Genomic DNA, 24,902 nt, shown 5'->3' with positions numbered 1-24,902 from the left:
ATGACGCACTGTGGCAACTGCATTTTAAGACAGTTACAGTAAGAAATCCACAAGCATTTCATGACAAACTCAGTGTGGCACTATCATAACAAATAAATGAGTTAGCTTCACAGTGCTCTTACAAACTTGTGTATTCTTACCGAAATATACATTTTAGAAATAGGCTGCCCAAGCTCCTTTCTACTGGCAAGATTGATGCATACTGTATATCAAATGTTTATTGGGACCCATATTTAAAAGTTAATAAAAATAGGTGGGCTGGTTAGGTGAAAAAGGTCTACTTTATATTTAGTAGCAATCTGAGAGCAGGAGCCAAAATGTACTGCAAGGTTATGTGTTGATAAGGGAGTGGAGAGGGAAGCAGGCAAGGAAAAAAACAGTAGGGCAGGAGCAAGAAACTGGACAGAAGGACAGCGCTGATTATTTAGGGGTAGCAAAAATAAACATTCTGCATTAGTAGCACTGCCATTACCAGCTTTTCTTGTCTGAATGTAATTCAATCCTCCAGCGTTCAGCAACTTCTCTTCCCCGTCCTGCACAATCTTGTCAAGCTCACTCATGCCAGTTAAGTCCCATCCACCACCTGGCAACAAGGAGTCCTGATCCTTTGACTTTGGCACTGCTCAGAAGTGGGATATTTCAGCTGCCGATCTGCAACTGTGAGCTATGAGTAGCAGGGACAGTTGGGAGGCATGTGCATTTGCTGGGGGAATTATTTCCCCTGGTGAGGGGCCCCCATAGCGGGGCCCAGTTGCACCAAATCAGTTCAATCTGCCTAAGGCCAGCCCTGGTTGCAGGGTCTGTTTCCTCTATAGCAGGGATCCCCAACCTTTTGAAGCCGTGAGCAACATTCAGAAGTAAAAGGAGTTGGGGAGCAACACAAGCATGAAAAATGTTGTTGGGGTGCCAAATAAGTGCTGTGATTGGCCATTTGGTAGCTCCTATATGAATTGTCAACCTACATTGAGGCTCTGTTTGGCAGTACATCTGGTTTTTATACAACCAAAACTTGCCTCCAAGCCTGGAATTCAAAAATAATCTCCTGCTTTGAGGTCACTGGGAGCAATATCCAAAGGGTTGGAGAGCAACATGTTGCTCACGAGCTACTGGTTGGGGATCACTGCTCTATAGGTACACCCCTGCTTTTCACCTCAATTATTTGTGGGTTTATTTCATAGCAGCTGTGGTTGAAAAGCACAATCTTTTGTTCTAGAAAACTACTAGAGATATTTCATATAGTGCAGTGAACCCCAACCAGTGGCTCCCTTGGATGTTGCTCCCAGTGGCAGGTGGTTATTTTTGAATCTTTGGTTTGCAATCTTTTGGTTTGGAGGCATAAAAAACACTGAAAAACAGAGCCTCCTGTAGTCTGCCAATAGACATAGGGGCTACCAAATGACCAATCATAGAATGTATTTTGCATCACCCAGGAACTATTTTCATGCTTGTATTGCCCCCCCAAGTCTTTTTATGTCTGAATGTTACTCATGTGTAGCGCATACACAGGGTTTGGCCAAACATTTTATTCCCTATGCACTTGTGTTCATGGGTGGGTCAGACAACACATAAGAGGGTCCCAAGTTTACTGATGGTGGCCCTGCTTATATACTGTACAAGTTCTGAAGCTGCAGAGTTTCGGTAGAAGTTTGGTAGTTTTTACCCAGAATATTGCAAGCAGTTTGTAGTTTTCTTGCCTTTGCCTGCAACATTTAGAGGCAGAGTTTACCACAAAAAAACACTTTCTATTTATTGCTATGAGATTTTTAGAAGTGTATTTATCAAGTGGTGAACCCTGTCACTCATTGCTAAATAAGTTTCTAAAATTCCGAGATGAATGAATAGAAAGTGGGTGAGTTTTTCTGTTATGAGCTTCAACCTCACATTTTGATAAATCTGCCCCTTAAAGGAGAAACAAACCCCTTATTAAAAAAAAGCCTCCCCCTCCCCCACCCCACATAGACCCCCCTCCCTCCTCACCCCAGCCTAGCTGCTACCCCGGGCAAATGTCCCTAACTTTTTACTTACCCCTTGGTGCAGATTCAGGGATAGGAGTTCACAGCAGGCGTCTTCTGGGTCTTCGTGTCTTCTTCCAGTGCTTTGACAATATCCATCCATTTCGGCGCATGTGCAGTTGTTGCAGGCTGGAAAATTGCTCCAACTGTGCATGTGCCGCTCCGTCGGCCTCATTTTCAGATTCCAAAGACCCAGAAGATGGCTGCTGTGAACTCCAATCTCTGAATCTGCACTGAGGAGTAAATTAAAAGTTAGGCAGCTATGCTGGGGGGAGGAGGGAGGGGGTCTATGTGGGGTGGTGGTAGGGTTTTTTTAATAAGGGGTTTGTTTCTCCTTTAAACTGTAAAAGCTGTTGCGGTAAAATAAGTGCCCCCTGCCATAGACTCAACAGCATGATGGTATTTTTATGTCAGTGCTCTATACTTTATGCAGTGGCGTAACTGTAGAGGAAGCAGACCCCATGGATGCAGGGGAGGGGTCACCTTCCTCCATAGTTCTAATAAATCCCCTCACCCCAGCCCCTTTCTTAACTTCTTCGGCTGGGGAGCAGTGTCAAGAGCAGATGGGCAGGTGGTGGGAGGAACTGGGTAGGGGCTGCTGTGTGCCTGGCCCCTTTAAAAAAATTTTTTGGAGGGGGGGGGGTCTCGCACACTGTTGTTCAGGTCTCTATTCTGTACTTTTTTTATATTAGCAATTTGGATTGACTCTATTTATGGCAATGATGGTTAGCAGGCGAAACCGTGACTGTCAGAGCGAACGCATCTCACCGATCCTGCAATTTATGCTACATTCATCCATTTTTTATATCATTGCATAACTGCCATCCTTATCTCAGCCTTACTAAACACACTGCATTTATTTTGACACGTGTTTATAGATCTACCGTATTCTAATGACAGCGGCTCGTCTAGTCCCATCAATCTTTTATAAGATAATTTGCTTGAGGTTCTGACCAGGGAAACATTTACATATTTGTAAAAAAAAAAAAAACAAGATTCTAATGATATTGCGACTCATTTGCTGCTCTGTGCCTCCTGACTTCGCCAAAAGCTTTCCTAATGATAACAGAATGTGAAATAGATGAAAATGAGGGCACGGCTCCTAATGAGACAAGCTGGGAATGTGCAATAAAAACACAATCTGCCTGCTCTTAAGTGGGTTAAATGGTCATAATCTGTAATGCAATATTTTGTTATTGATTATTTCTCAGCTGTGAATCTTCAGGTGGAACTAATGGCACTGGTGCAAAAATCTGCATTAGATAAGCCTAGGGTAATATAAAAGTTAATGAACCCTCTATTAACAATATATATATATATTATTATTATTTTAGGATATTATAAATCAGTGCAGGATTGCATGACCATATAAAGGTACAACAACTATTGGAGTACTCAACCCGTCAGATCCCCAGGTTGAGTGTGTTTGGACAACCATGTATCGGGTGTGGGTCAAACTGGGTAAATGTACTCAAAGTAACCCCCCCCCCATTTTCCAAAGGGTTATCTGATTTTTTCACTCAACCGACAGCCCCCCCCCCCAACGTATACCATCATGTTGTCTCATTCACTCGGTTTTCCAGCTTCTTCTGTGCTGCACATAACCCAATCCAGGCCAAGATGTTGGCAGCGCTGGAAGTCCGACCTAGTCCCATGGAGCTTGGAATTCAACATACAGGCACAGGATCAGAACTAAAGGAAGGCATAAGAGGCACATGCCTAGGGCACAACAAAGACTGGAGAGCTAGAAGCTACAAGCCCCCCCTTAGTGCGGGGGTACTGTCAAACCCCCCTGCTTAAAAGAATCACATCCGCACCCTGCTCAGCACTTCACTGTAGCAGGAAATGGGGACAAGGATAGGGGGTAATTTGCGTACAGGCACAAATAGAAGCGTAAAACTGCTGCTTTGCACAAAGGTCTAGCTGCCAAGACTGGGTCAAATATTGTTTTATATTGTGCTCCAATATGCAGGACCCAAGTTTCTTTTTGAAGAAGTTAAGAGCGTGTTCTTTATGGAAGAATTCCAGAATGGTATTGCGCATCAAGATCTAAAGTTTAAAACACAAGAGGTGGCAGTGAGTGGTGTAGAAAGACAGTGGCAATGAGTGTGATGCAGTATTTTGGCAGTTACTGGCTGATACTATGGAGTAAAAGGTGTTATAGGTGATTTGATATGTGAGCAATATATGAAATGGATAGGCTCAAACAGTAAAAGATTACCCCCAGTGAGCATGCCGAATCAACAGGTTAGTGAGCATTTTGTCAGTAGTAAAAGTTGGAGATGGGGTGGCCTTTGGTGGAAAGACTATAAGCTCTGCTTTGGAATGGTTTAGTTTAGGGATGCACCAAATACACTATTTTGGATTCTGCCAAATCCCGAATCCTTCACGAAAGATTAGGCCGAACCGAAAATTAGGGGTGGGAAGGGGAATACCTTTTTAACTTCCTTGTTTTGTGAAAAAAAGTCACACAATTTCCCTCCCGCCCCTAATTTGCATATGCGTTGTGTCATGGGCGGGCGTGGGTTGAGGGAGGGCGGGTTAGGGTCGGGTAAAACCAGACCCGCACATCACTAGTATTGAGGTATGATGTCTATCAACAATCATGAAGCTCTCAGTTTTAGTACAGAAAGCCTCAGTATGGTATACAGGTATGGGACCTGTTATCTAGAATGCATGGGACCTGGGGTTGTCCAGATAAGGGATCTTGGGAAGGGAACTGCTCCAACTGCGCATGCGCCGATACGCCCGTGAACTCTGCTGACTCTGCAAGGAGAGTTAAGTAAAGAATTAGGGGCAATTATAGGAGGTACCACCTAGGCTGGGGGGGGAGCAGAGAGGGGGGTTATGTAGGGTAGGGGGTAGAGATTTTTAATAGCAAGAGGGTTTGTTTCTCCTTTAAAGGAGTTGTTCACCGTTGAATTACCTTTTAGTATTATGCAGAGCGCGATATTCTGAGACAAGTTGCAAATGATCTTACTTTTTTTTATTCTTTGTGGTTCTTGAATTATTTAGCTTTTTATTCAGCAACTCTCCAGTTTGTAATTTCAGCACTCTGGTTGCTAGGGTCCAAATTACCCTAGCAACCAGTTATTGATATGAATAAAAGACTGGAATATTAATAGGAGAGGGCCTGAATAGAAAGACAATTAATAAAAAGTAGCAATAACAATACATTTGTAGAATTTACAGTGCATTTGCTTTTTAGATGGGGGTCCGGTACCCCCATTTGAAAGCTGGAAAATGCAAATAACTAAAAAAAAAAATAAACAATGAAGACCAATTGAAAAGTTGTTTAGAACTAGCCACTCTATAACAAATATGCAGTCCAGCAACAAAGTGATAGTGGGAGCACTTACCGGTACACAGCCAAGCTTCTGCATGCTGCAACGTCCAGATTGCTATTCCAAACAGCAATTCAGGGCAAAATCAATGTAGAGGAACGGAGCACCACAGAGCCAGAATAATATGTTAAAAAAGTCAAAATTTATTTTAAATCTATTAAAGATTAAAGAAGCATCTCTCCTGTGGGGCTGCCCGCTTAACACGTTTCGTGACTCACTGCGGGCATCCCCACAGGAGAGATGCTGCTGTAATTTTTAATGGATTTATAATAAATTTTGACTTTTTTAACATATTATTCTGGCTCTGCGGTGCTCCGTTCCTCTACATTGATTTTTCCACTCTATAACAAACTAAAAGTTGACTTAAAGTGAACCATCCCTTTAAGTGTACTAAAAAAATATTTAACATTGATTAAAATGGATTGCTTTGCCTCTGATAAGGCTATAATCAAGTACAAGTGCAGAGAAAAATGAAATAATTTTAAAACATTTTGATTATTTGATTAAAATGGAGTCTATAGGAGATGGCCTTCCCATAATTTAGAGCTTTCTGGATAATGGGTTCCCAGATAACGTATCCCATATCTGTACCAGTGATTTGGTAAAGGTTAGTGGCTCCAACATCATCCTTGTTAAGCTTATACAATCAAAGGCCATGCTGTAAATTTAGCTACCGTAAATATATATCGAGTATAAGCCGACCCGAGTATAAGCCGAGGTACCTAATTTTACCTACGAAAACTGGGAAAACTTATTGACTCAAGTATAAGCCTAGACACAACTACAGCCCTGTCTCCCAGCAGCGCACATTCCGCCAAATCGACCCCCCCCAGCGATCAAACGGACTTCTTTGCAAAGTTGATGGTGACAGAGAATTGCCAAACTGATTACTGTGTGCATTGTCCCACTGTCCCACTACCATGTGCAGAGGGTGCTGTGTGATATTGCCATCACTGTTAATCCTTCATATAACCAACAGAGGGTGCTGTGTGATATTGCCATCACTGTTAATCCTTAATATAACCAACAGAGGGCGCTGTGTGATATTGCCATCACTGTTAATCCTTCATATAACCAACAGAGGGCGCTGTGTGATATTGCCATCACTGTTTATCCTTCATATAACCAACAGAGGGCGCTGTGTGATATTGCAGTCATTTAATCTTTCATATAACCAACAGATGGCGCTGTTTGATATTGCAGTCACTGTTCTTTCATATAACCAACAGAGGGTGCTGTGTTATATTGCAGTCTCTCCCCAAGTGAACTGTTGGTATAGGAATGATTAAAAGTGACTGCAATCTCAGCTACTGCCCACTGACTCAAGTATAAGCTGAGGTAGACCTTTTCAGCACATTTTGGATACTGAAAAGCTCGGCTTATACTCGAGCATATACAGTATTTATACTTTTTATAATGTGTTATCTGCTTTCAACCAATTATCCTAATGTGCAGGTCTGTGAGTAAAAACCCAGAAATGCAATTAGCGGTCATAATTCAGTTTATTAATATGTATATCACAAATGCTCACAATATCAAAGCATAGTTTTTTTCCCAGCATGCTAGTTGGAGACATTATAAAAAAAAAATCAATTTTTCTTTGTCTTTAAAAAGTTTTCAGTTTTTCAGCCTTCTGTCCTTCCCTATGCTGGTTTCACACTTATCTCAAAGTATTATTTGGTTGTTGCACTTCCAAAGCAAAGAAAGGGAAGAAAAAGGAACAAAGACCAAATAAACAGCATTACAGCACAATTCAGATTAGATGTACACTAAGGATAAAAAGAAGCATTATTACAATGGCCGCACAGCAAGCAACAACAATTCTGTAACAGTGAAACACAGGTTTTGATTCTGATGCCAAATCCACTACTAGACAATGATAGAAGCAATAGGCAAACAGCACAGGAGGAGCGTCCATGCTGCAGTCTAATATTAGGCAGCATGGATCCTGTGAAAAGCACAACATATTTAGAACATTACTCTTCAAGTATTGTCGTATCACAGATTTTTTCTTACATGAAAACAGCAAGTGGTAAAGAAAGAAAGTGTTACATATGCCTTGTAAATAAATATACATATATAAAAATTTTATATATTTGTTTCCTTGTGTATGTGATTTATATAAATGTGTGAGACATTTAATAAACCATTGGTAAGGGAGTGTTTGTCCCTTTTTGCAGCCACTGCATGCACAGCCAAGTCGAGGCAGTTAATGAATTATCAAATACTAAAACTGCATGATTCAGAACACAGTCCAGTGCCATCATACGAAAAGCCTTCCATGAGGAAGAGTGTGGTGAGACACTACATAGGCTACTTGTCATGGCACATTTGTGTGTCAGTGGATGGATACACTACAAAATGGTATATAGTAGGGAACACAGAGTGCTAGGTGAATGAGTTCTCTAACATTCGTCAATAATCCTCCAATTCCTTTCTTTTGCTCTGCAGACCAGCACCCCCTATAGAAAAAACAATTGCAACAGTAAGAAATAAAGCATTGAATCAAGGCTAGAAAAAAACATCACTGATCTGGTAGAATTATGGGGGCAAATTCACTATTTCACAATAGTTCCCCTTTAAAATTTTTTATTTAAATCTCAATATGTACTGCTAGGTGTGCTTTTATATAATGAAATAATTTACCTTGTTACACCATCTCATACTGATTTGCAGTGATAAATCGAGAAAGACAGCAAGCCAACAACATTCCAATCAGCTGCAATACAAAATAAAGACATATTAGGCTACTACTCACAAAAAACACTTTTTTTTAGTCTTCCATGCACAGTCGCTTTTTATTCTGTAGGTATCTGATACAGAATAGGCAGAGCTCTGTAAACAGCACTGGACCTCATGTTTAAAATGAAAGCTTTACAGATAATACAGGTAATTCAGCTATAGTCAAATCTTCCCACTGTTCTATATTTGACAGGAGACTCTCTCTTTAAGAGCTGGATTGGGGAGTGGGTTAAGAGAATGTGGAACATGGTTGGGTGGAATGGGTGAGGAACTGAAAGTGGTTCTTCCCAGTGGAAAGCAAGTTTTTATATGAAGTGTAACTTTTGTTTATGTAGTAGACTTCACTTGTATTTATAGTGCCCTGTACGATCAATAACATTTTAAAAAAAATATAGAATGGCTCCAAAAAAATAACTGGAAAACAACAAACTAAAACTGAAAATTTTTTCAATCTCTAAATTTATGTGTAATAAAAAACAAGTCTTAACACTTTATTTTGTACTACTTTTATCCTTCAGCTTCACATTATGTATGATGTTCTAATGAACCCTGAGAGCTTGCAGCTTAGTTACCAGCCAGACACTCCCCAACTGTACCAACAATATTGTACTTCACATAACAAAATTCTTCTGTCTAGATTAGGAATTATTGCAATTATAACCAGTGCCACCATTAGAAATCACGGGGCCCCATACAACAGAATTTTTGGGGGCCCCTGGGCCCCGCCCACCCCAGGTCCCGCCCACTTCACACCACAGTTAAAGTGACAACACAGACATCAGCGCTAAATACGGTAAACCCCCTCATACACAAGTTATAAAAAGCTATTGATAGTCAGGGCTCTCTTATAAGTTAAAAAGACTGGTGCCCGGGCCCCTCATAAAAGTTTTTTTTTAAAAATTGGTGGTCAGGGCCCCCCTACAGGTTAAAAAAGCATTGGCGCCAGGGCTCCCCTTACAAGTTAAAGTTACTTTAAGATAAATGAAGTGCTAATCTGACATATAATCTCGGGTAAAATGCTAGGTTAAACTCAAAACCAATTTAATGTACAAAATCCTGATCACATATATCAGGATATTGCACTTTATGAGGCTCCACCTGAATTACCCCAAAACAGTAATAAGTAAAAAAAAAAAAAAAAAAAAAAATAGAAAATGTATTTAAAACATTCTTAAAGCACATTTTTAAAAGGAATATGCAGGGATAACACATTCAGACTAATGGCAGCAAAAAACAACAACTTTTATTTCAGTAAGTTACCCTTAGCCCTCAGAATGTATGTAGTACCTTTCCAGAGTGGAATGGATTTGGCTGCAAGCACTCTCCATTAAATAGGAGTAAATATTTCAGCTCCTTCCTGCCAGTCTGACTTCTGTCGATACCTTCAGGCAATAGTTTAGCCAGCCCCGCCTATTTAATCCCCTGATTGGTAAATGTTACGGTCTGTAAATATAGCTGTGCTCTGATTGGATAAAATGGTGGCAGAAATATCCAATCAGAGTTCAACTGACCTCCACAGCACAGAGCCTGGAGGCAGAACTGGAGCTTTCCTTCCCTGTTTAAAGGAGCGCGCAGTCATCAAGAGAGCAGGGTTTTTTTTTTTGTTTTACATTTTCTTTTGTGTCACATAGGTTTGGGGAGGCTTAGTTAGCCTTCCTAGCCTTATTGAAAATCTGCCCATAAGCTACATGCAGGCAGTACAGCTCCGACCTTCCTACCAGATTGTGCGGCTCTCTGACAGCGGCAGGGGCCCCCCCCAAAGCCCAAAAAGCACCGGGCCCGGGACAAGTGTCCCCCCAGTCCCCCCCTGATGGCGGCCCTGATTATAACCCAAGCTTTAACTACATCACCACTTCATTTGCAAGACTCGTTTCACCCCAGTAATGGAGTGTACAAGAAGTCATGGAGTCTTAATGTGACAACTGCATCCTTAATCGAGCAACAATGCTCCTAAATGCAGTCAATTCAGGTGTGATTTTACATTTTAGCATTTCTACATGCTACATGGTTGGGAAATCATATGCATATGTTGATATTTAGAATACCTGTGGCATTCATGATTATGAAGTTCTTTCTTTGTACCCAAAACCTGTCGGAGATAAAATGCTGAATGATGTACATTTTTAACAGAGTTCTGGAATGTCTTGCACATATTTTAGAAAATATTTGGGATGTTTTTGAAATATTGATACATTTAGTAAAGGTTTGCAGTTTGGTTGTTGAGATTCTCTTGGGTTAATTTACCGTTTAGGAACTTTTACAAAATATAGGACAGGCTTGGTGTTGCATTTGTAGGGCCTATGGCAGCAATGAAAATCCAATAAATATGCATCACTAATATAGTAAGCATATGTGATACTAATTTGCATTAAGTTCTCTAGCTTTTATATTCTAGAATTTCGACTTTTTAACAAAAGTATGTGTGAGAGATATAGTGCTGCATATACATACATACACAGTAACTAGTGAAATATAACTAGTTCTATTAATATTTTTGAACAAGAATTTCAAGTCGCACTCATGTAGATAATTCTCAGTTCATTAAATTTTACTCAATACAAATCTCCTTAATTAATTACCAACCACCAATTTCATGTATGTACCACATTAAATACAAATTTGATAGTTATAACAATTCATGTATAATAAATTACTCATTAATCAAATACAAGTTCATTATCAATTATGTAAACAGATAAATTCATGTTCTATTAATTGATATAACAGGGTTCTGAATACAGAGGTTAGTCTACAAAATACATTGAGGGTCAGGAATCTCCACAGAACTCCACATATTTGGCACTGCCTTCAACTTAAAAAAAAAAACAACTATGTTTGCGTTGAATTCGATATTTAGAAAGCTGATGTTGCCCTTAAAAAACAATATATAGTTTTCTTAGATAAATGCGAATAAAAAGTTTCAGGAAACGCCCTTAAACTGAAAGAGACTGAAAATTGGCTGGTATTTAGCAGAAATAACACCCAAACAGTATATTTCAAAAACGACACCATATATGCAGAAACAAGAAATACAGCCTGCCTGCTTGGATTTCACACTTCCAAATGAGTTTTTAGAAATGCGGTGCAATAGGTCACATGATAAGTGGCACTCGTGTCTAATACAGAAAGGTATTGGCGCTGAGGTCAGTGATCAATACATAACAGGTCTAATTGAGAAAATTATGGTTTCTCTGCAGTCTTGCGGAATCCTCTCTGTTGATGTTATTATAAATGATCTCTGTAATAGTGAAACAAGCAGGTAGGAGCCCAATTATCTCATACACCCATAAATAACTATAAAGACTTTCGGTGCACCAAAACAGGATTTTGATGAGCCGAACTCTGCAACAGGTGTCTCTTTTAGACTTTGTCCTTTATATGTGATATTAAATCTGTATCTTTTTGTACAAAGTAATCAGTAAGCTCAAAACAGTAGAAGGGATCAAGTACAAGCACCGGGATAAAGGAAATAATAGTTAACTGCCAGAAGTCATAAGATGTACAGCGTTGATACCAGGCACCATAGAATCTATATTACTGGGTTCTGTCCTCTTCTGTGGGAATCTCGCAATGTGTGTTCCTGGCAAAGGCAGATAAAAAAGCATTGAAGTTATGCTGCTGAAGGGTGTTGCAGTTAGTGTCATTTTCAGGATACTGGCCACTATTTGAGTTTTCTTCATGTATAAGGAACAAGGAAGCATCACTCATATGAATAAAGGGATGTGTACGATGAACAAAAGCGCTCTCTCTCTCTCTCTCTCTCTCTCTCTCTCTCTCTCTCTCTCTCTCTCTCTCTCTCTCTCTCTCTCTCTCTCTCTCTCTCTCTCTATATATATATAAACACTGTATATATAATAATATAGGTATGAGATCTATTATCTGAAACCCCATTATCCAGGAAGCATGTAATCACAAGACACTTAACCTGCCATTAGTTCAAAAGTCCCAGCTGTCCACAATGGCGTTCTGACATTGGATAAATAGACAAATCTTCAGGCAAAGTGGCACTCACCATAGGAAATCCACTTTATTGGGGATTTTGTATAAAGAAAAACCTTAATATTGATTGATCAAACTTTATTTACAATGATTAAAATCATCTGAGTGCTCAAAAAAGGCAAGGGGGAGAGCAGATTTAATGCATCTTGTGGAACCAAGCAACAATGATAAGCCTGCTCTCCGATTGCCTTTTTCGAGCACTTGTATGACAAAAATTACATTTGATGGTAACTAAGCTACATTAATCCATGTTGGTAGCAAAACAATCCTCCAGAGAGATACCCAATTGAAATTTAAACAAGAATATTTATTCCTGAAGTTACGGTCTTGTTGGCAACAGTTACCTTGTTACAGAAAATAAAGTGCTAGAATCCTCAAAAATTCATTGAGGAGGGGGATTTAACAGAAAGAATAAAATATAGTATAGTATTTTTTTAAAATTTTTTTTTGTTTTTTGTTTTTTTTAAAAAATTGTTAACACCCACCGTGATTATTAACAGTGATAATAGTGTTCTTTTATTTAACTTAGAAGAAGAGAGCCCAAAAAAGTGAAAGTTGTGAATTTTAGATGAAAAATAACAAAAAAAGAATAAAAAATAAAAAATAAAAATAAAATTAAAAAATTAAAAAAGTGAAAAAGTGAATAATTCAGTGAATTAATAGATACCAACGATTTCTCTCCAAGTGATAGTGAATGCAGTGTTATTTGTTACTTAAAACACATTCAATTGTGCAATAGGTGAATATTAATGTAATTAAGGAATATTTAATTGGTATCTATTAATTCACTGAATTATTCACTTTTTCACTTTTTTTAATTTTTTAATTTTTTAATTTTATTTTTATTTTTTATTCTTTTTTTGTTATTTTCATCTAAAATTCACAACTTTCACTTTTTTGGGCTCTCTTCTTCTAAGTTAAATAAAAGAACACTATTATCACTGTTAATAATCACGGTGGGTGTTAACAATTTTTTAAAAAAAACAAAAAACAAAAAAATTTTTTAAAAAAATACTATACTATATTTTATTCTTTCTGTTAAATCCCCCTCCTCAATGAATTTTTGAGGATTCTAGCACTTTATTTTCTGTACTTGGAGATCGTCTCAAACAGGTGGAGGAGGACCTGCAAGTGCTGAACTGTGGGGAAACCAAAGTTTGTCCTTGGATACAACCTGATATATTTGAACAGTTACCTTGTTGCCAGCAAGACAGACCTGCTCTGTGGAAGTCCTGCAGAATGAAAAAAGTCCACTGCAGCTTCAAGTGCTGAGGTTCACTTAACCTTTTTTATAATCATGTAAATTGTCTAGGCAGTGAAGCATTCTAGTGGATGATTAACATTTTGCTTGCTCTGCCTGTGAAGCTGATATGTAAAGTTTTGCCTCAGTGATTTAAATAGCCTGGTATTGATTTTAGCTGAAAATTTGGGCAAACAGTCTGGTTAAATAGCAGGAGATGAGCAATTTGAATCAACCACATTTAACTTACTGCACCATCACTAACAGCAGTGCTGCAAAATGAGAGAAGAAATCACATGAATAATAAGTGAAAGTGAAGCCATATAAGATATTTGAGGTAATTTAGCTGCACAACACTTCCAGCTTACATTGGACTGATGTAGTTAAGTTAAGTCAGTCTTGCATGCAGTACAATCAGTAAGCCAGTTAATTAACCATAAACAGGCACGTGAATCTGTAATTAATGTACTGTGAGAAGTTCCATATCCTAGGCTCCATCAATTTGCTGCCATATCCTTTAAAGAAACAGTACCACCAAAAAATGAAAGTAATGAAAATAAATGTACTGTTGCCCTGCACTGGTAAAACTGATCTGTTTGCTTCAGAAACACTACTATAGTTCATATAAACAAGCTGCTGTGTAGCAATGGCAGAAACTGGAAAAAGGCTATATGGCAGAGGTTAAATAATGGATAGCAGATAATACCATTTGGTTCTACAGAGCTTATCTGCTTTCTGCTGTGTAACATGAGCCTTTTCTCCTTTGAATGGCTGCCTCCATGGCTACACAGCAGCTTATTTATATAAACAAAATTGCATTTTTAAGGAACTGTCCAACTTATATTCATTAAAAATTTTCAGTGAAACTCCCACCCGAGGTTTTTAAAAGACCTGCCATCAGTCAGTGGGTGGTCCATATTGGTGCTTTAATGTAACTGTGATATATTTTAATGTGAGGGCTGTGGAGTCGGTACATAAATCCTTCGACCATGACCAAGGCATTTCTATCACTGCCAAAGCTCAAAATTGTAAACCACATCCTTTGGTAATTCTAAACCAAAGTCAAACTATATAAAAAAACAAGTGGAAAACCTAAAACAACTTATACATTAATTGAACATGGCATATAGCTGTAGAATAGCTTTTAAATACAATCTAAAATTAACTAAAGTATTGTTCTTAGAAACAGAATTGCTTCTATCAGCTCTTAAATCTGATTTATTATTTTCAGTGCTTGTATTTAAAATTATTAGGAGTCAGAGTCGCAGTCAGAGTCCCCTCTACTCTCATCCTCTATATGGGAATGAAACATAAACATGTTCATGTTGAACAAGGGGGTATACTGCCCCTTTAAGGGAGAGCAGGCTGATCGAGCATGACTAAGAAGGGCACTACAGGAATAAGTAGTAGCATCAGGTTTTGAGCCTGAATATAATGACATGATTAAAACACCAGTGTGTATAAGCATTTGCTGATTTATTTAATCAGTCAAACCTATTTACCAGATACATACCTGTGAGAATGCTATTCCAAAAGCCACACCAGCTATAATTCCCATGTTAGTCTCCATAAAGCTTGTCACTAATTCATAGCAGCCCTATGGGGTGGAAAAAATAATTACAAAGAGCATCTGGAAGCTGAGAAGATCGCTTAAAGCTTATTTAAACAGCTGAAGATTTCACGTTGTAAGTATCAAGCTATAGCAGAAGACCAGCTCTATGGCTAACTTAACTTAAAGTAATTGCTTACAAGGTGATATATCTGTGTTTAACAAGGTGCAGTTTTGAAGTCTAAGGGATCAGCAGGTTTATGATTTAGTATGATTGCAGGCTTAAAAAGCACAAATGTATAGTAAATGTGTTCACTTTGCATTGTCCTTGCACAGAAACTACATACATTTTCAAGAATGTTTATCAAATAGAGGAATGCACTCTTTTATGGAACTCTATTCCATGTCAGCAGTTAAAGGAGTAGTTCACCAGTAAGTTAAATATTAGCATGTTATAGATATAGAATGTCTTATACTTAGCAACCTTTCAATTGGTCTTCATTTATTCTATATGTTATTGTTACTTTTTATTTTGTCTCTTTGTGTTTAGGCCCTCTCCTATTCATTTTGCAGTTTCTTATCCAATCGACTGCCTGGTTGCTAGGGTAAATAGGACACTAGCAACCAGATAGTTAAAATTCCAAACTGTAGGGATCCTAAACAAACAAAAATTCTAAGTCATTTTAAAACAATTAAGAATAAAAAATGAAGACCAGAAAAATTCTGGTACTCTGTACCACACAGGTTGGAAAAAGAAGTGTAATACATAGCAAAGGTCACTTGAGGGCAACCATCTGTAGCGGAGATACATACCCTCTGGTTTACTTTAGTGAAATTAATAGTCATGTTGCGCAGATCTTCTGGGTTGCAATCACTATTATTAGCACAGCAGCTGGGTGGGAAACCATGATCATGCCAGTACAGACTGGAGGTCCAGTTTGTATAATACTGAACCCCACAGCACCTCAACTAAGAGAAAGAAAGAATTATAAATGTGAAAAAAGATATTTAAAAAACTATCCATGATTTAACTAGCATGTTCCAGTTTCATAAAATACAGATAAGACCTATTAGAATTCTGTAGGTGACCCCACTGGCCAGTGCTCTCCTGTCAGTAATCACATGATTGTACAAGTCAATATAAGCCCCTGCTGCTCTGGGCATCTGACCATTGCTGAGAGCACCCATGGGAAAGCACAAAATCATTCCTGTGGGGTTTTACGGAGAGGGAAGGGGGCTTGCAAAAGGATGGGGAGTTTTATTGGGCTTTATGACTTTCTTGAAGCTGAGTTGACTGGACAAGTATTTATATCAGCTAAGAGTTTTATAGTTGCTTTGGTAATTATAATCAGGGTACATGTTGCCCCTGATTTGCCCCAGGATGGTAAAATGTAGCGCTACTGGGTTGTTGGGAGTGGAGTGAAAAGCTCGACTGTAAACTCTACTAAGTACAGCACATTTTGTATATTTGATGTATACACCCTACTGCCTTAGAGTGCTGTGGAAGGTAACTGATTATATATACTGGGGGGTGCCTAACACTGCCATTGAATTTGCCTTGACTAGTCCTTTGATCAACTAAAACACACACACACACACACACACACATATATATATATTTATTTCACATTTGCCTGTAAGAATAGAATATCAAGTGAAAAAGAACCTTCGGGAATCTGAGATTACTTACATTGCGCTGCACATCATCAACAGCATTACTCCTTTCATCATTGCCATTGTAGTTCTGTATGGCTTCAGTGTATGTCCGCAGGAAAGTGTCCTTGATCTAGAAAATAACATGGGAATAGGTTGAGATTAGCTTGCATTGCTATTCCTAAATACCGAAAGATTAACAGAACAAAATGCACAGGTCTGTGAGCATCCTCAATCCTGATCTTTTAATAGTTCAGATCTGATTTGCAAAAGGAATTGAATCTCCTTTAATTGTGTTTCAGTGCTGAAATATACGGGTTTGCAACCCTGTCAATAATGGTCTTTTTGCCATAACTATAAAACAATATTTACCTGTATGTTGGATTTACTGTATATGTAGCACAGCTGGAATCACATACGTTGTAATACATTTATGTATGTTCTGTATATTTTATAAAAGATTCAGAACCCTGCTGAATTTTTAAAAATGATTGAATATAACATTTTTCACTATGATCTCATTACATGTGCTCATATTCTACACACATTTTAGTCCATGTTAATTATATTAAGGTAATGTATAAGGAAGGACAAAATAGGTAGTGAATGATAACCTGAAGGGAGCGCTATAGTCTTGCACAGTGCCATATGTCTCATAGCATAAAGCCATTCCTCCACTAGATGGAGCAGTGTGCAAGAAGTGAAAAAAAGCAAATATTATTGCTGAGCATAAAAATGTTTGTATCGGGAGGCCCTGGACAATCCAGTGGGTAGGAAGACATCCTCATATTAAAAATAATTTGTGACACAAGTTAGATGTAATACGTCACAGCACTTGAGCTGTAATTTGCAAGTAATTTCGGTACACAGATTACTTTGTAATCTCTAATATGCTCTTCTGTAAAAGAGAAACAGCCGATCACAGGAAACATCTGATACATACACTACATTCAAGATGAACCCTACAACACATATATGTTCTTAGATACAGTGAAGCAAAATCTAAACTACTGTACAAACTCTACAAACTGTAGAAGTAGCTAAAAGGAAAAGGAACAGCCAATGTAATTGATGGTGGGCGGCAACCCCCTAGTGAATTTAATTCAAGGTACTTTCTCTGGACTGGTGCTTGTTTAAAAAAAAAAATCTTGCAAAGGAAGTGCCACAGTACCATCTTACTTCTACCACCTATTTCAGGGACATTTAGCATAGGGTTGGGAAGTATAGCAATATTTAAATTAGATCGATTTAGATTCAATCTACCTATATGAGCCTAACATTTTGGCATCCTCCAGTGAATCAGACTTTCCTTGTCCTTTAAAGCACATATTAGCCACTGCCTAGCTAACTTATACAGGGTTAATTTGGGCAATCTTCTAAAAAGAATGTTACTGGGTCTACAAGGGGGAAGGTTGTGATGTAAATGGGCAAAGAGTGATGTCACAGGGCAGAGTTAGGATGTCAGCATTGAATCTGGAGGGGTTTAGTCAGTATGTGGGAGATAGGAAGAGCAGAATGATCCAAATCGAAGACAATAGACGCATCAGGCACACCAAAGGATTCCACTATTTCTACTTGGTGAGTGTCTCTACACAGGGTCGGACTCGACGAGATAGTGAGAAAAAATCTGGTGGGCCCCAGCCGGCCCAGACCCACTCCCTCGATCGGGCCAGCCCTAAAAGAAAAACATGATGTGGTGCATCACGCTGCCGTTCGCACATTCGCACAGCAAGCTGGCGTTCGCAAATGCATCTACATTTTGGTCCTCTGTGATCTCTTTCTCTTTTTATTTTGCCCAAGTAGAAGACAGGCAGGAGTGGAACGACTAGTTATTACAAATTAAATTTGAGCCTCATTTGCCAGTTTGCTGCCAAGTTCCCCAGTTTAGTCAAATCGCTCTGAAAAATGGAAACAGCCAGCATGGAAACTATTTCTTCAGTATCACCAGCTAAGAGAGGATACCAAATAAAAATGTAAAAATAAAGAGTGTAAGGGGGTACTTCACTCTGAACACTAGTTCAGCAAGAGATATTTCATAAAACATCTAATAAGAGACAGCTTTGGGTCAGGTATTATATGGTCATGTATACATTTCTTGTTATCCTCTGTATTCTTAGATGTCTTTACCAACACCAATATTTAAAAGCATCAATATGTTTCCTGTCATAAAACTTCACTGTCCAGCTTCCACACCCACAAATGTTCAAAGAAAATACCACAGAGCAGCCCTGATATTTGATTCTGTGGAAATATCAGTACTGGCATTCTGTCATACTATTTAACTGCCAGATTCTTTGTTTTATACAACTGATGAATGATGGCTAACAGCTTTTATGTCTTCATTGTCAATTCTACAATTGTCTTTCTTATCTTTAAACTTTCCTTATAAGGGTCTTCAAGTGTAATATTAGCATACAGAAAGAACACTGTTGATATTCCTTCCACAGATCTTGAATCCTTGATCCTCTTCTTCCAATCATGCCGGTTTTATATGTTCATCTTCTCCATCAACTCTAAAATTGTCTGTCTTTTCCTTTACACTTTCTTTTAAAGGGTATTCAAGGGCATTATTAGCATATTGAAGGCTGTTGATTTTCTTTCTACAAATCTTGAATCCTTGATCATTTTCTTTCTTCTCTCATTATATATTCAACATATAGGATTAAGTATGGCGATCGTTTACAGCCTTATCGAACGGTTTTGCCAATTTGTTTCTCAATTTTTCATAGTCACTGTGGGCTTTGTCAAGAGTAGAGTTTCCTCATGAGAACAAGGAGATGGCAAACACACTCATATTCCTAAGAACATCCCATATATTTAAATGGCGAACCCATTTTTTTTATTATTATACTGCAGACATCAGCAATATCTCCCGTTCCTTTCCATAATCCACAAGTACATCTGTAAAAATTATTTCAATGTAAAGCAGTAATCTGTTTAGAATGATTTTTTTTATAACATTTGTTTTTTTATTGAGTATTGTCAGCTTACATGGTATATTATCCCAATTATGTCTTAATTTACCTTTATACATGTATTGCATGAAATGTTTTACTGCACATTTTCATTTCAATTACATTGTATTAAATAAAGTTCTCTATAATCCAAGTTTTAGACTCTTTTTTTCCTATTTTTTCCCTTTTTTAATAAATTTGTTTTTTTCCACATGGGTAACCAGCCAAATCTGGTTGCTCATTATGTCATAATATAACCAAGTTGTATCTGCATTATGGGAATATAAGTATTTTTGGTAAGTAAACAAACCATAACAGATTACAACAACAAATATGACTCATGGTGCCCATATCAGAGCAGCCTCTAAAGCAGGGGTCCCCAACCTTTTGAACCCGTGAGCAACATTCAGAAGTAAAAGGAGATTGGGAGCAACACAAGCATAAAAAATGTTCTCAGGTGCCAAATAAGTGCTGTGATTGGCCATTTGGTAGCCCCTATGTGGATTGTCAACCTACTGTAATGGAAAGTGAAGAACTTACCCCACGGGACATCCAAGATGGCGACCTCCTGCTCCACCATGCGGCTCTTCCTTGTCGTAATATGACTGCGTCAGAAACGTGTCACCCCAGGATTGGTCGCCGGCGACTGAATGGACGCCGGCGTCAGAATGTGCGTCGGCGTCAGGACGTCAACGGGAGGACGCCGGCGTCGGCGTCATGACGTCACTGCGTCAAGTTTTGGCGCCAACTTTGGACTATTTATTTCCAATTGCCCTTTCTGTCCTTGCCCAATTATAGGTCTATCTTGTATAGTTCCTGGGTGTGATTCTTGATATTCTGCTTATTCGTATACCGACTTCTTGCCTGTTTTCATCGATTCTGATCCTTGCTGCCTGTACTGACCATTTGCCTGATTACGACTATTCTTCTGATAAATCCTTTTGTACCGCGAACTTGGTGTTGTTGTCTCCTCCTTGGTCCACACTACAACAGAGCCTTCGGGCCCTGACAGTATAATTGGGCCATGGACCCCTCTGAGGAGCCCCAAGTTCCTACTGATGTCGGCAGAGCCGTTCGTGGATTGGCTTCCCGTATGCACACCTATGAAGCCCAGCAAACCCACTTCGGCCAGGCACTTGAAGCAATCCTGGAGAAATTATCTGCTTTATCTCCTGTGGCTCCAGTCCCTATGCCGGTTCCTGCTACTCCGCTCCAGGTTTCCGAACCTCGCATCCCTGCACCTCCTCTGTATAGCGGTGATCCGGAATCATGCCGTGGTTTCATCAACCAGTGTGAGATCCAATTCACCCTGCTTCCAGGTCAGTTTGTCTCGGAGCGAGCTAAAGTGGGCTATATTATCACCCGCCTGCAAGGGAAAGCTCTGGAGTGGGCTTCTCCTCTTTGGGAGAAGGAAGATCCGGTAATCGACGATGCCAAGGCCTTCATCCGGGACCTTTGCACGGTGTTCGATGCTCCAGGTCGGGCTACTTCTGCCTCGGCTCGTTTATTCCAGCTGCAGCAAGGGACTCGTTCTGTTCCGGAATATGCCATCGAATTCCGAACTCTCGTGGCAGAAACTTCGTGGAATAATGATGGATACCATGCTGCCTTCTACAATGGCCTGGCGATGCGCATCAAGAACGATCTTGTATCTCGTGAGATTCCTTCTCGATGGGAGGACCTTGTTGCGTTGGCTGTGAAGGTTGACACCCGACAGAGGGAGTTCCAAGTCGAACTTGACAGGGAGCGTGCTAGGAAGTTTTCCAGCTACCAACCCACCCTGGCTCCACGCTTCCAAAGACCCTTACTTCCCAGTCCGGCTTCCAACCTTTCTCCTCCTCCTCCTGCGGCACCTGCTACTTCTTCTTTACCACCTGAAGAACCAATGCAGATCGGGCGGGCACGCCTTTACGAACAGGAGAAGCTCCGAAGAAGGGCCGCTGGGTTATGCCTCTACTGTGGGGGAAAAGCCCACTTCGCCCAGGAATGCCCAGTGAAGCCGGGAAACTCCAAAACCTAGGTAAGCTTGGGGAGACTTACCTGGGTGGAATTTGTTCTCCTCCCCATTCCTCTGCTCAACGCTTTCTTCTTCCTGTTCAAATCCAGTTCGGCTCCAAGAAGATCCCTTCTCAGGCTTTCCTCGATTCTGGTGCTGCTGGCAACTTCATGGATCGTGCCTTTGCTGATAACCATGCCATTCCGCTCCAACCCTTGGCAACCCCTGTTCGAGTCCTGGCGATTGATGATCGTCCCCTTTCTTCTGCCATCATCTCGCAGTCTACTCAGGAACTCTCCTTCAAGGTGGGCACTATGCATTTGGAAAGACTGTCTTTTCTTCTTATCGATTGCCCTTCAACTCCCGTTGTCCTGGGATTGCCTTGGCTGTGTGTTCATAATCCGGTCATTGACTGGTCCTTTTCTCAAATTTCCCGTTGGAGTCCATTTTGTGTACACAACTGTTTACCTGCTGTTCCTGTTGTCAAAGTTTCTTCAAGTTCTTCTCTCCCTCCTGTGTACCAAGCCTTTTCCGATGTCTTTGATAAGAAGTCCGCTGAGACTCTCCCACCTCATCGTCCCTATGATTGTCCTATCGAACTTTTACCCGGCTCCATGCCTCCCCGAGGTCGCACTTATCCGCTTTCTCCCTCCGAAACTTCTGCTATGAAGTCTTATATCCAGGAGAATCTTCAGAGAGGTTTTATTCGTCCTTCTACCGCCCCTGCCGGAGCAGGGTTCTTCTTTGTTGAAAAGAAAGACGGTAGTCTGCGGCCCTGCATTGACTACAGGGGGTTAAATGAAATCACCGTAAAGAACAGATATCCTCTTCCTCTCATCTCTGAACTTTTTGATCAGCTCAAGGGGGCTAGTTTCTTTACTAAGTTGGATCTACGAGGGGCCTACAATCTTATTCGGATTCGTGAGGGAGACGAATGGAAGACCGCTTTTAATACTCGTGATGGCCATTACGAGTATCTCGTCATGCCTTTCGGTCTTTGCAATGCTCCTGCGGTCTTCCAAGAATTGGTCAATGACATTTTTCGTGATCTTTTGGGACAGTGTGTGGTCGTGTACTTAGACGACATTCTTATTTTTTCCAAAAACCTTTCTGATCATCGTTGCCAAGTGCGTGAAGTTCTTTCCAGGTTGAGGAAAAACAATCTCTTTGCCAAATTGGAAAAATGCACCTTCGAAGTTTCTTCCATTCCTTTTCTTGGCTACATCATTTCTCCACAAGGTTTTAAGATGGATCCCGCCAAAGTTTCTGCAATTCTGGATTGGCCCCTTCCTACCAGCATCAAGGCAGTTCAGAGATTTATTGGCTTCGCCAACTGTTATAGACAATTCATCAAAAACTTTTCTTCCAAGATCCATCCAATCCTTGCTCTGATCCGTAAAGGGAATAAACCTCAACGCTGGCCCCCTCAAGCTCTCGAAGCCTTCAAGACCCTCAAGGAAGCCTTTTCTTCTGCTCCAATTCTTAGACACCCTGAACCCCTTCAACCCTTCTTCATTGAAGTCGATGCCTCTGATGTAGGAGCTGGAGCAGTTCTATCTCAAAGATCTTCTTCTGACAGTAAACTCCACCCTTGTGCCTTTTTCTCCAAAAATTTTTCTTCCCCTGAGCAGAACTATGATGTAGGCAATCGGGAGCTACTTGCCGTTAATTTGGCCTTGGAAGAATGGAGACATTTGCTTGAGGGTTCTTCTATTCCGGTGACAATCTTTACCGACCACAAGAACCTTGAATTTATTCAATCCCTCAAGCGCCTCAATCCCCAGCAAGCCAGGTGGGCACTTTTCTTTTCTCGTTTTAATTTTATTATCACATTTCGTCCTGGCTCCAGAAACAGGAAGGCTGACGCTCTGTCCAGAAGATTTGCTCCTGAAGATTCCTGCCCCGAAGATCCTGTACCCATTGTGCCCTCTACCAAGATTATTGCTGCCTTGTTTCCCTCCTGTGCCTCTCAGTTACTTTCTGCTCAGTCTTCGGCTCCTGTAGAGACTCCTCTTGGTGTTGCCTTTGTCCCTCCGGAATTTCGTCATGCCATTTTATCCCAATCTCACAGTTCCAAACAGGCCGGTCATCCAGGGATTAAGAAGACAACCGAGCTTCTGTCTCGTCTGGTCTGGTGGCCGTCCCTAAGGAAAGATGTCAAAGACTTTGTTTTGTCCTGTTCCACTTGTGCTGTTTCCAAGTCCGGACATTCCCCCCCAAGGGTTTACTCTTGCCACTTCCCATTCCATCTCGACCTTGGACTCACCTGGCAAAGGATTTCATTGTCGATCTCCCTGTTTCGTCTGGTCACACTGTCATCTGGGTGGTGATCGACAGATTCAGCAAAATGGCTCACTTCACGCCTCTTCGGAAACTGCCTTCTGCTCCCGAACTCTCTGAACTTTTCATCAAACATATATTTCGTCTCCACGGGTTTCCTGCCGAGATTGTGTCTGATCGGGGTTCCCAGTTTATTTCCAAGTTCTGGAGATCTCTTTGCAAAGCTCTTAACATTTCCCTTCAATTTTCTTCTGCCTACCACCCACAGTCTAATGGAGCCGCAGAACGGGTCAATCAGGCTTTGGAACAGTTTCTTCGTTGTCATGTGTCCTTGTGCCAGGATGATTGGTCGGATCTTCTTCCCTGGGCTGAATTTGCCCACAACAACGCTCTGCATTCTTCTTCCCAAAAGTCTCCTTTCTTCTGTGTTTATGGTCTCAATCCTTTGGCTTTTTCCCAAGATTTTCTTCTTACCAATGTGCCTGCGGCCAATGACCAAGCTGCTCACATGTTGGCTATTTGGCATGCTACTGCAGCAAACTTAGAGAAGAGTTCCCTGGTGCAGAAAAAGTTTGCTGATAAAAGAAGGATTTCTTCCCCTCCATACAGTCCTGGTGATAAAGTTTTTCTTTCCACTCGCAACATTCGTCTCAAGATTCCTACACCCAAGCTTGGTCCTAAATTCATCGGCCCCTTCCCTATCATCGAAATCATCAACCCTGTGGCTGTTCGTCTTCAACTTCCTCCTGAGCTGCGGATACCTAATGTTTTTCATTTTTCCCTGCTTAAACCTGCTATGTCTTGCCCCTCTTCTTCTTCCTCTCCAGCTCCTGTTTTGGTTGACGATCACAAGGAATTTGAAGTCAAAAGAATCTTGGACTCTCGTATTTCCAGGGGCTCTCTTCAATATCTTATCGAGTGGAAGGGGTTCGGTCCAGAGGAGTGTTCTTGGGTGAAAAGCTCGGACGTACATGCACCTGTCCTGGTTCGTAAGTTCCACAGACTTTTTCCTTCTTCCCCTAGCCTCGGTGGTCCTGAGGCCCCCCCTAAGGAGGGGGGTACTGTAATGGAAAGTGAAGAACTTACCCCACGGGACATCCAAGATGACGACCTCCTGCTCCACCATGCGGCTC

At 40.4% G+C, this 24,902-nt stretch overlaps 1 protein-coding gene across 1 annotated transcript in view; it reads right to left on the bottom strand.

Annotated features, from left to right (window-relative positions):
* Nucleotides 1-6,839: 6,839 nt before the first annotated feature.
* The window catches only part of tspan7.L (tetraspanin 7 L homeolog), a 68,906-nt gene continuing 50,843 nt past the window's right edge, over nucleotides 6,840-24,902 (bottom strand). Inside the window, 5 exon segments of the mRNA NM_001086823.1 lie at nucleotides 6,840-7,818; nucleotides 8,003-8,075; nucleotides 14,851-14,934; nucleotides 15,700-15,855; nucleotides 16,577-16,672. Of these exon segments, the coding sequence (NP_001080292.1) occupies nucleotides 8,007-8,075; nucleotides 14,851-14,934; nucleotides 15,700-15,855; nucleotides 16,577-16,672 (405 nt within the window). The 3' untranslated portion in view covers nucleotides 6,840-7,818; nucleotides 8,003-8,006.

The sequence above is a fragment of the Xenopus laevis genome, chromosome 2L (assembly GCF_017654675.1).
Source record: "Xenopus laevis strain J_2021 chromosome 2L, Xenopus_laevis_v10.1, whole genome shotgun sequence".
Taxonomy (NCBI): domain Eukaryota; kingdom Metazoa; phylum Chordata; class Amphibia; order Anura; family Pipidae; genus Xenopus; species Xenopus laevis.
The sequence above is the reverse complement of the archived record's forward strand: the minus strand, read 5'-3'. Positions and strand labels throughout refer to the sequence as shown.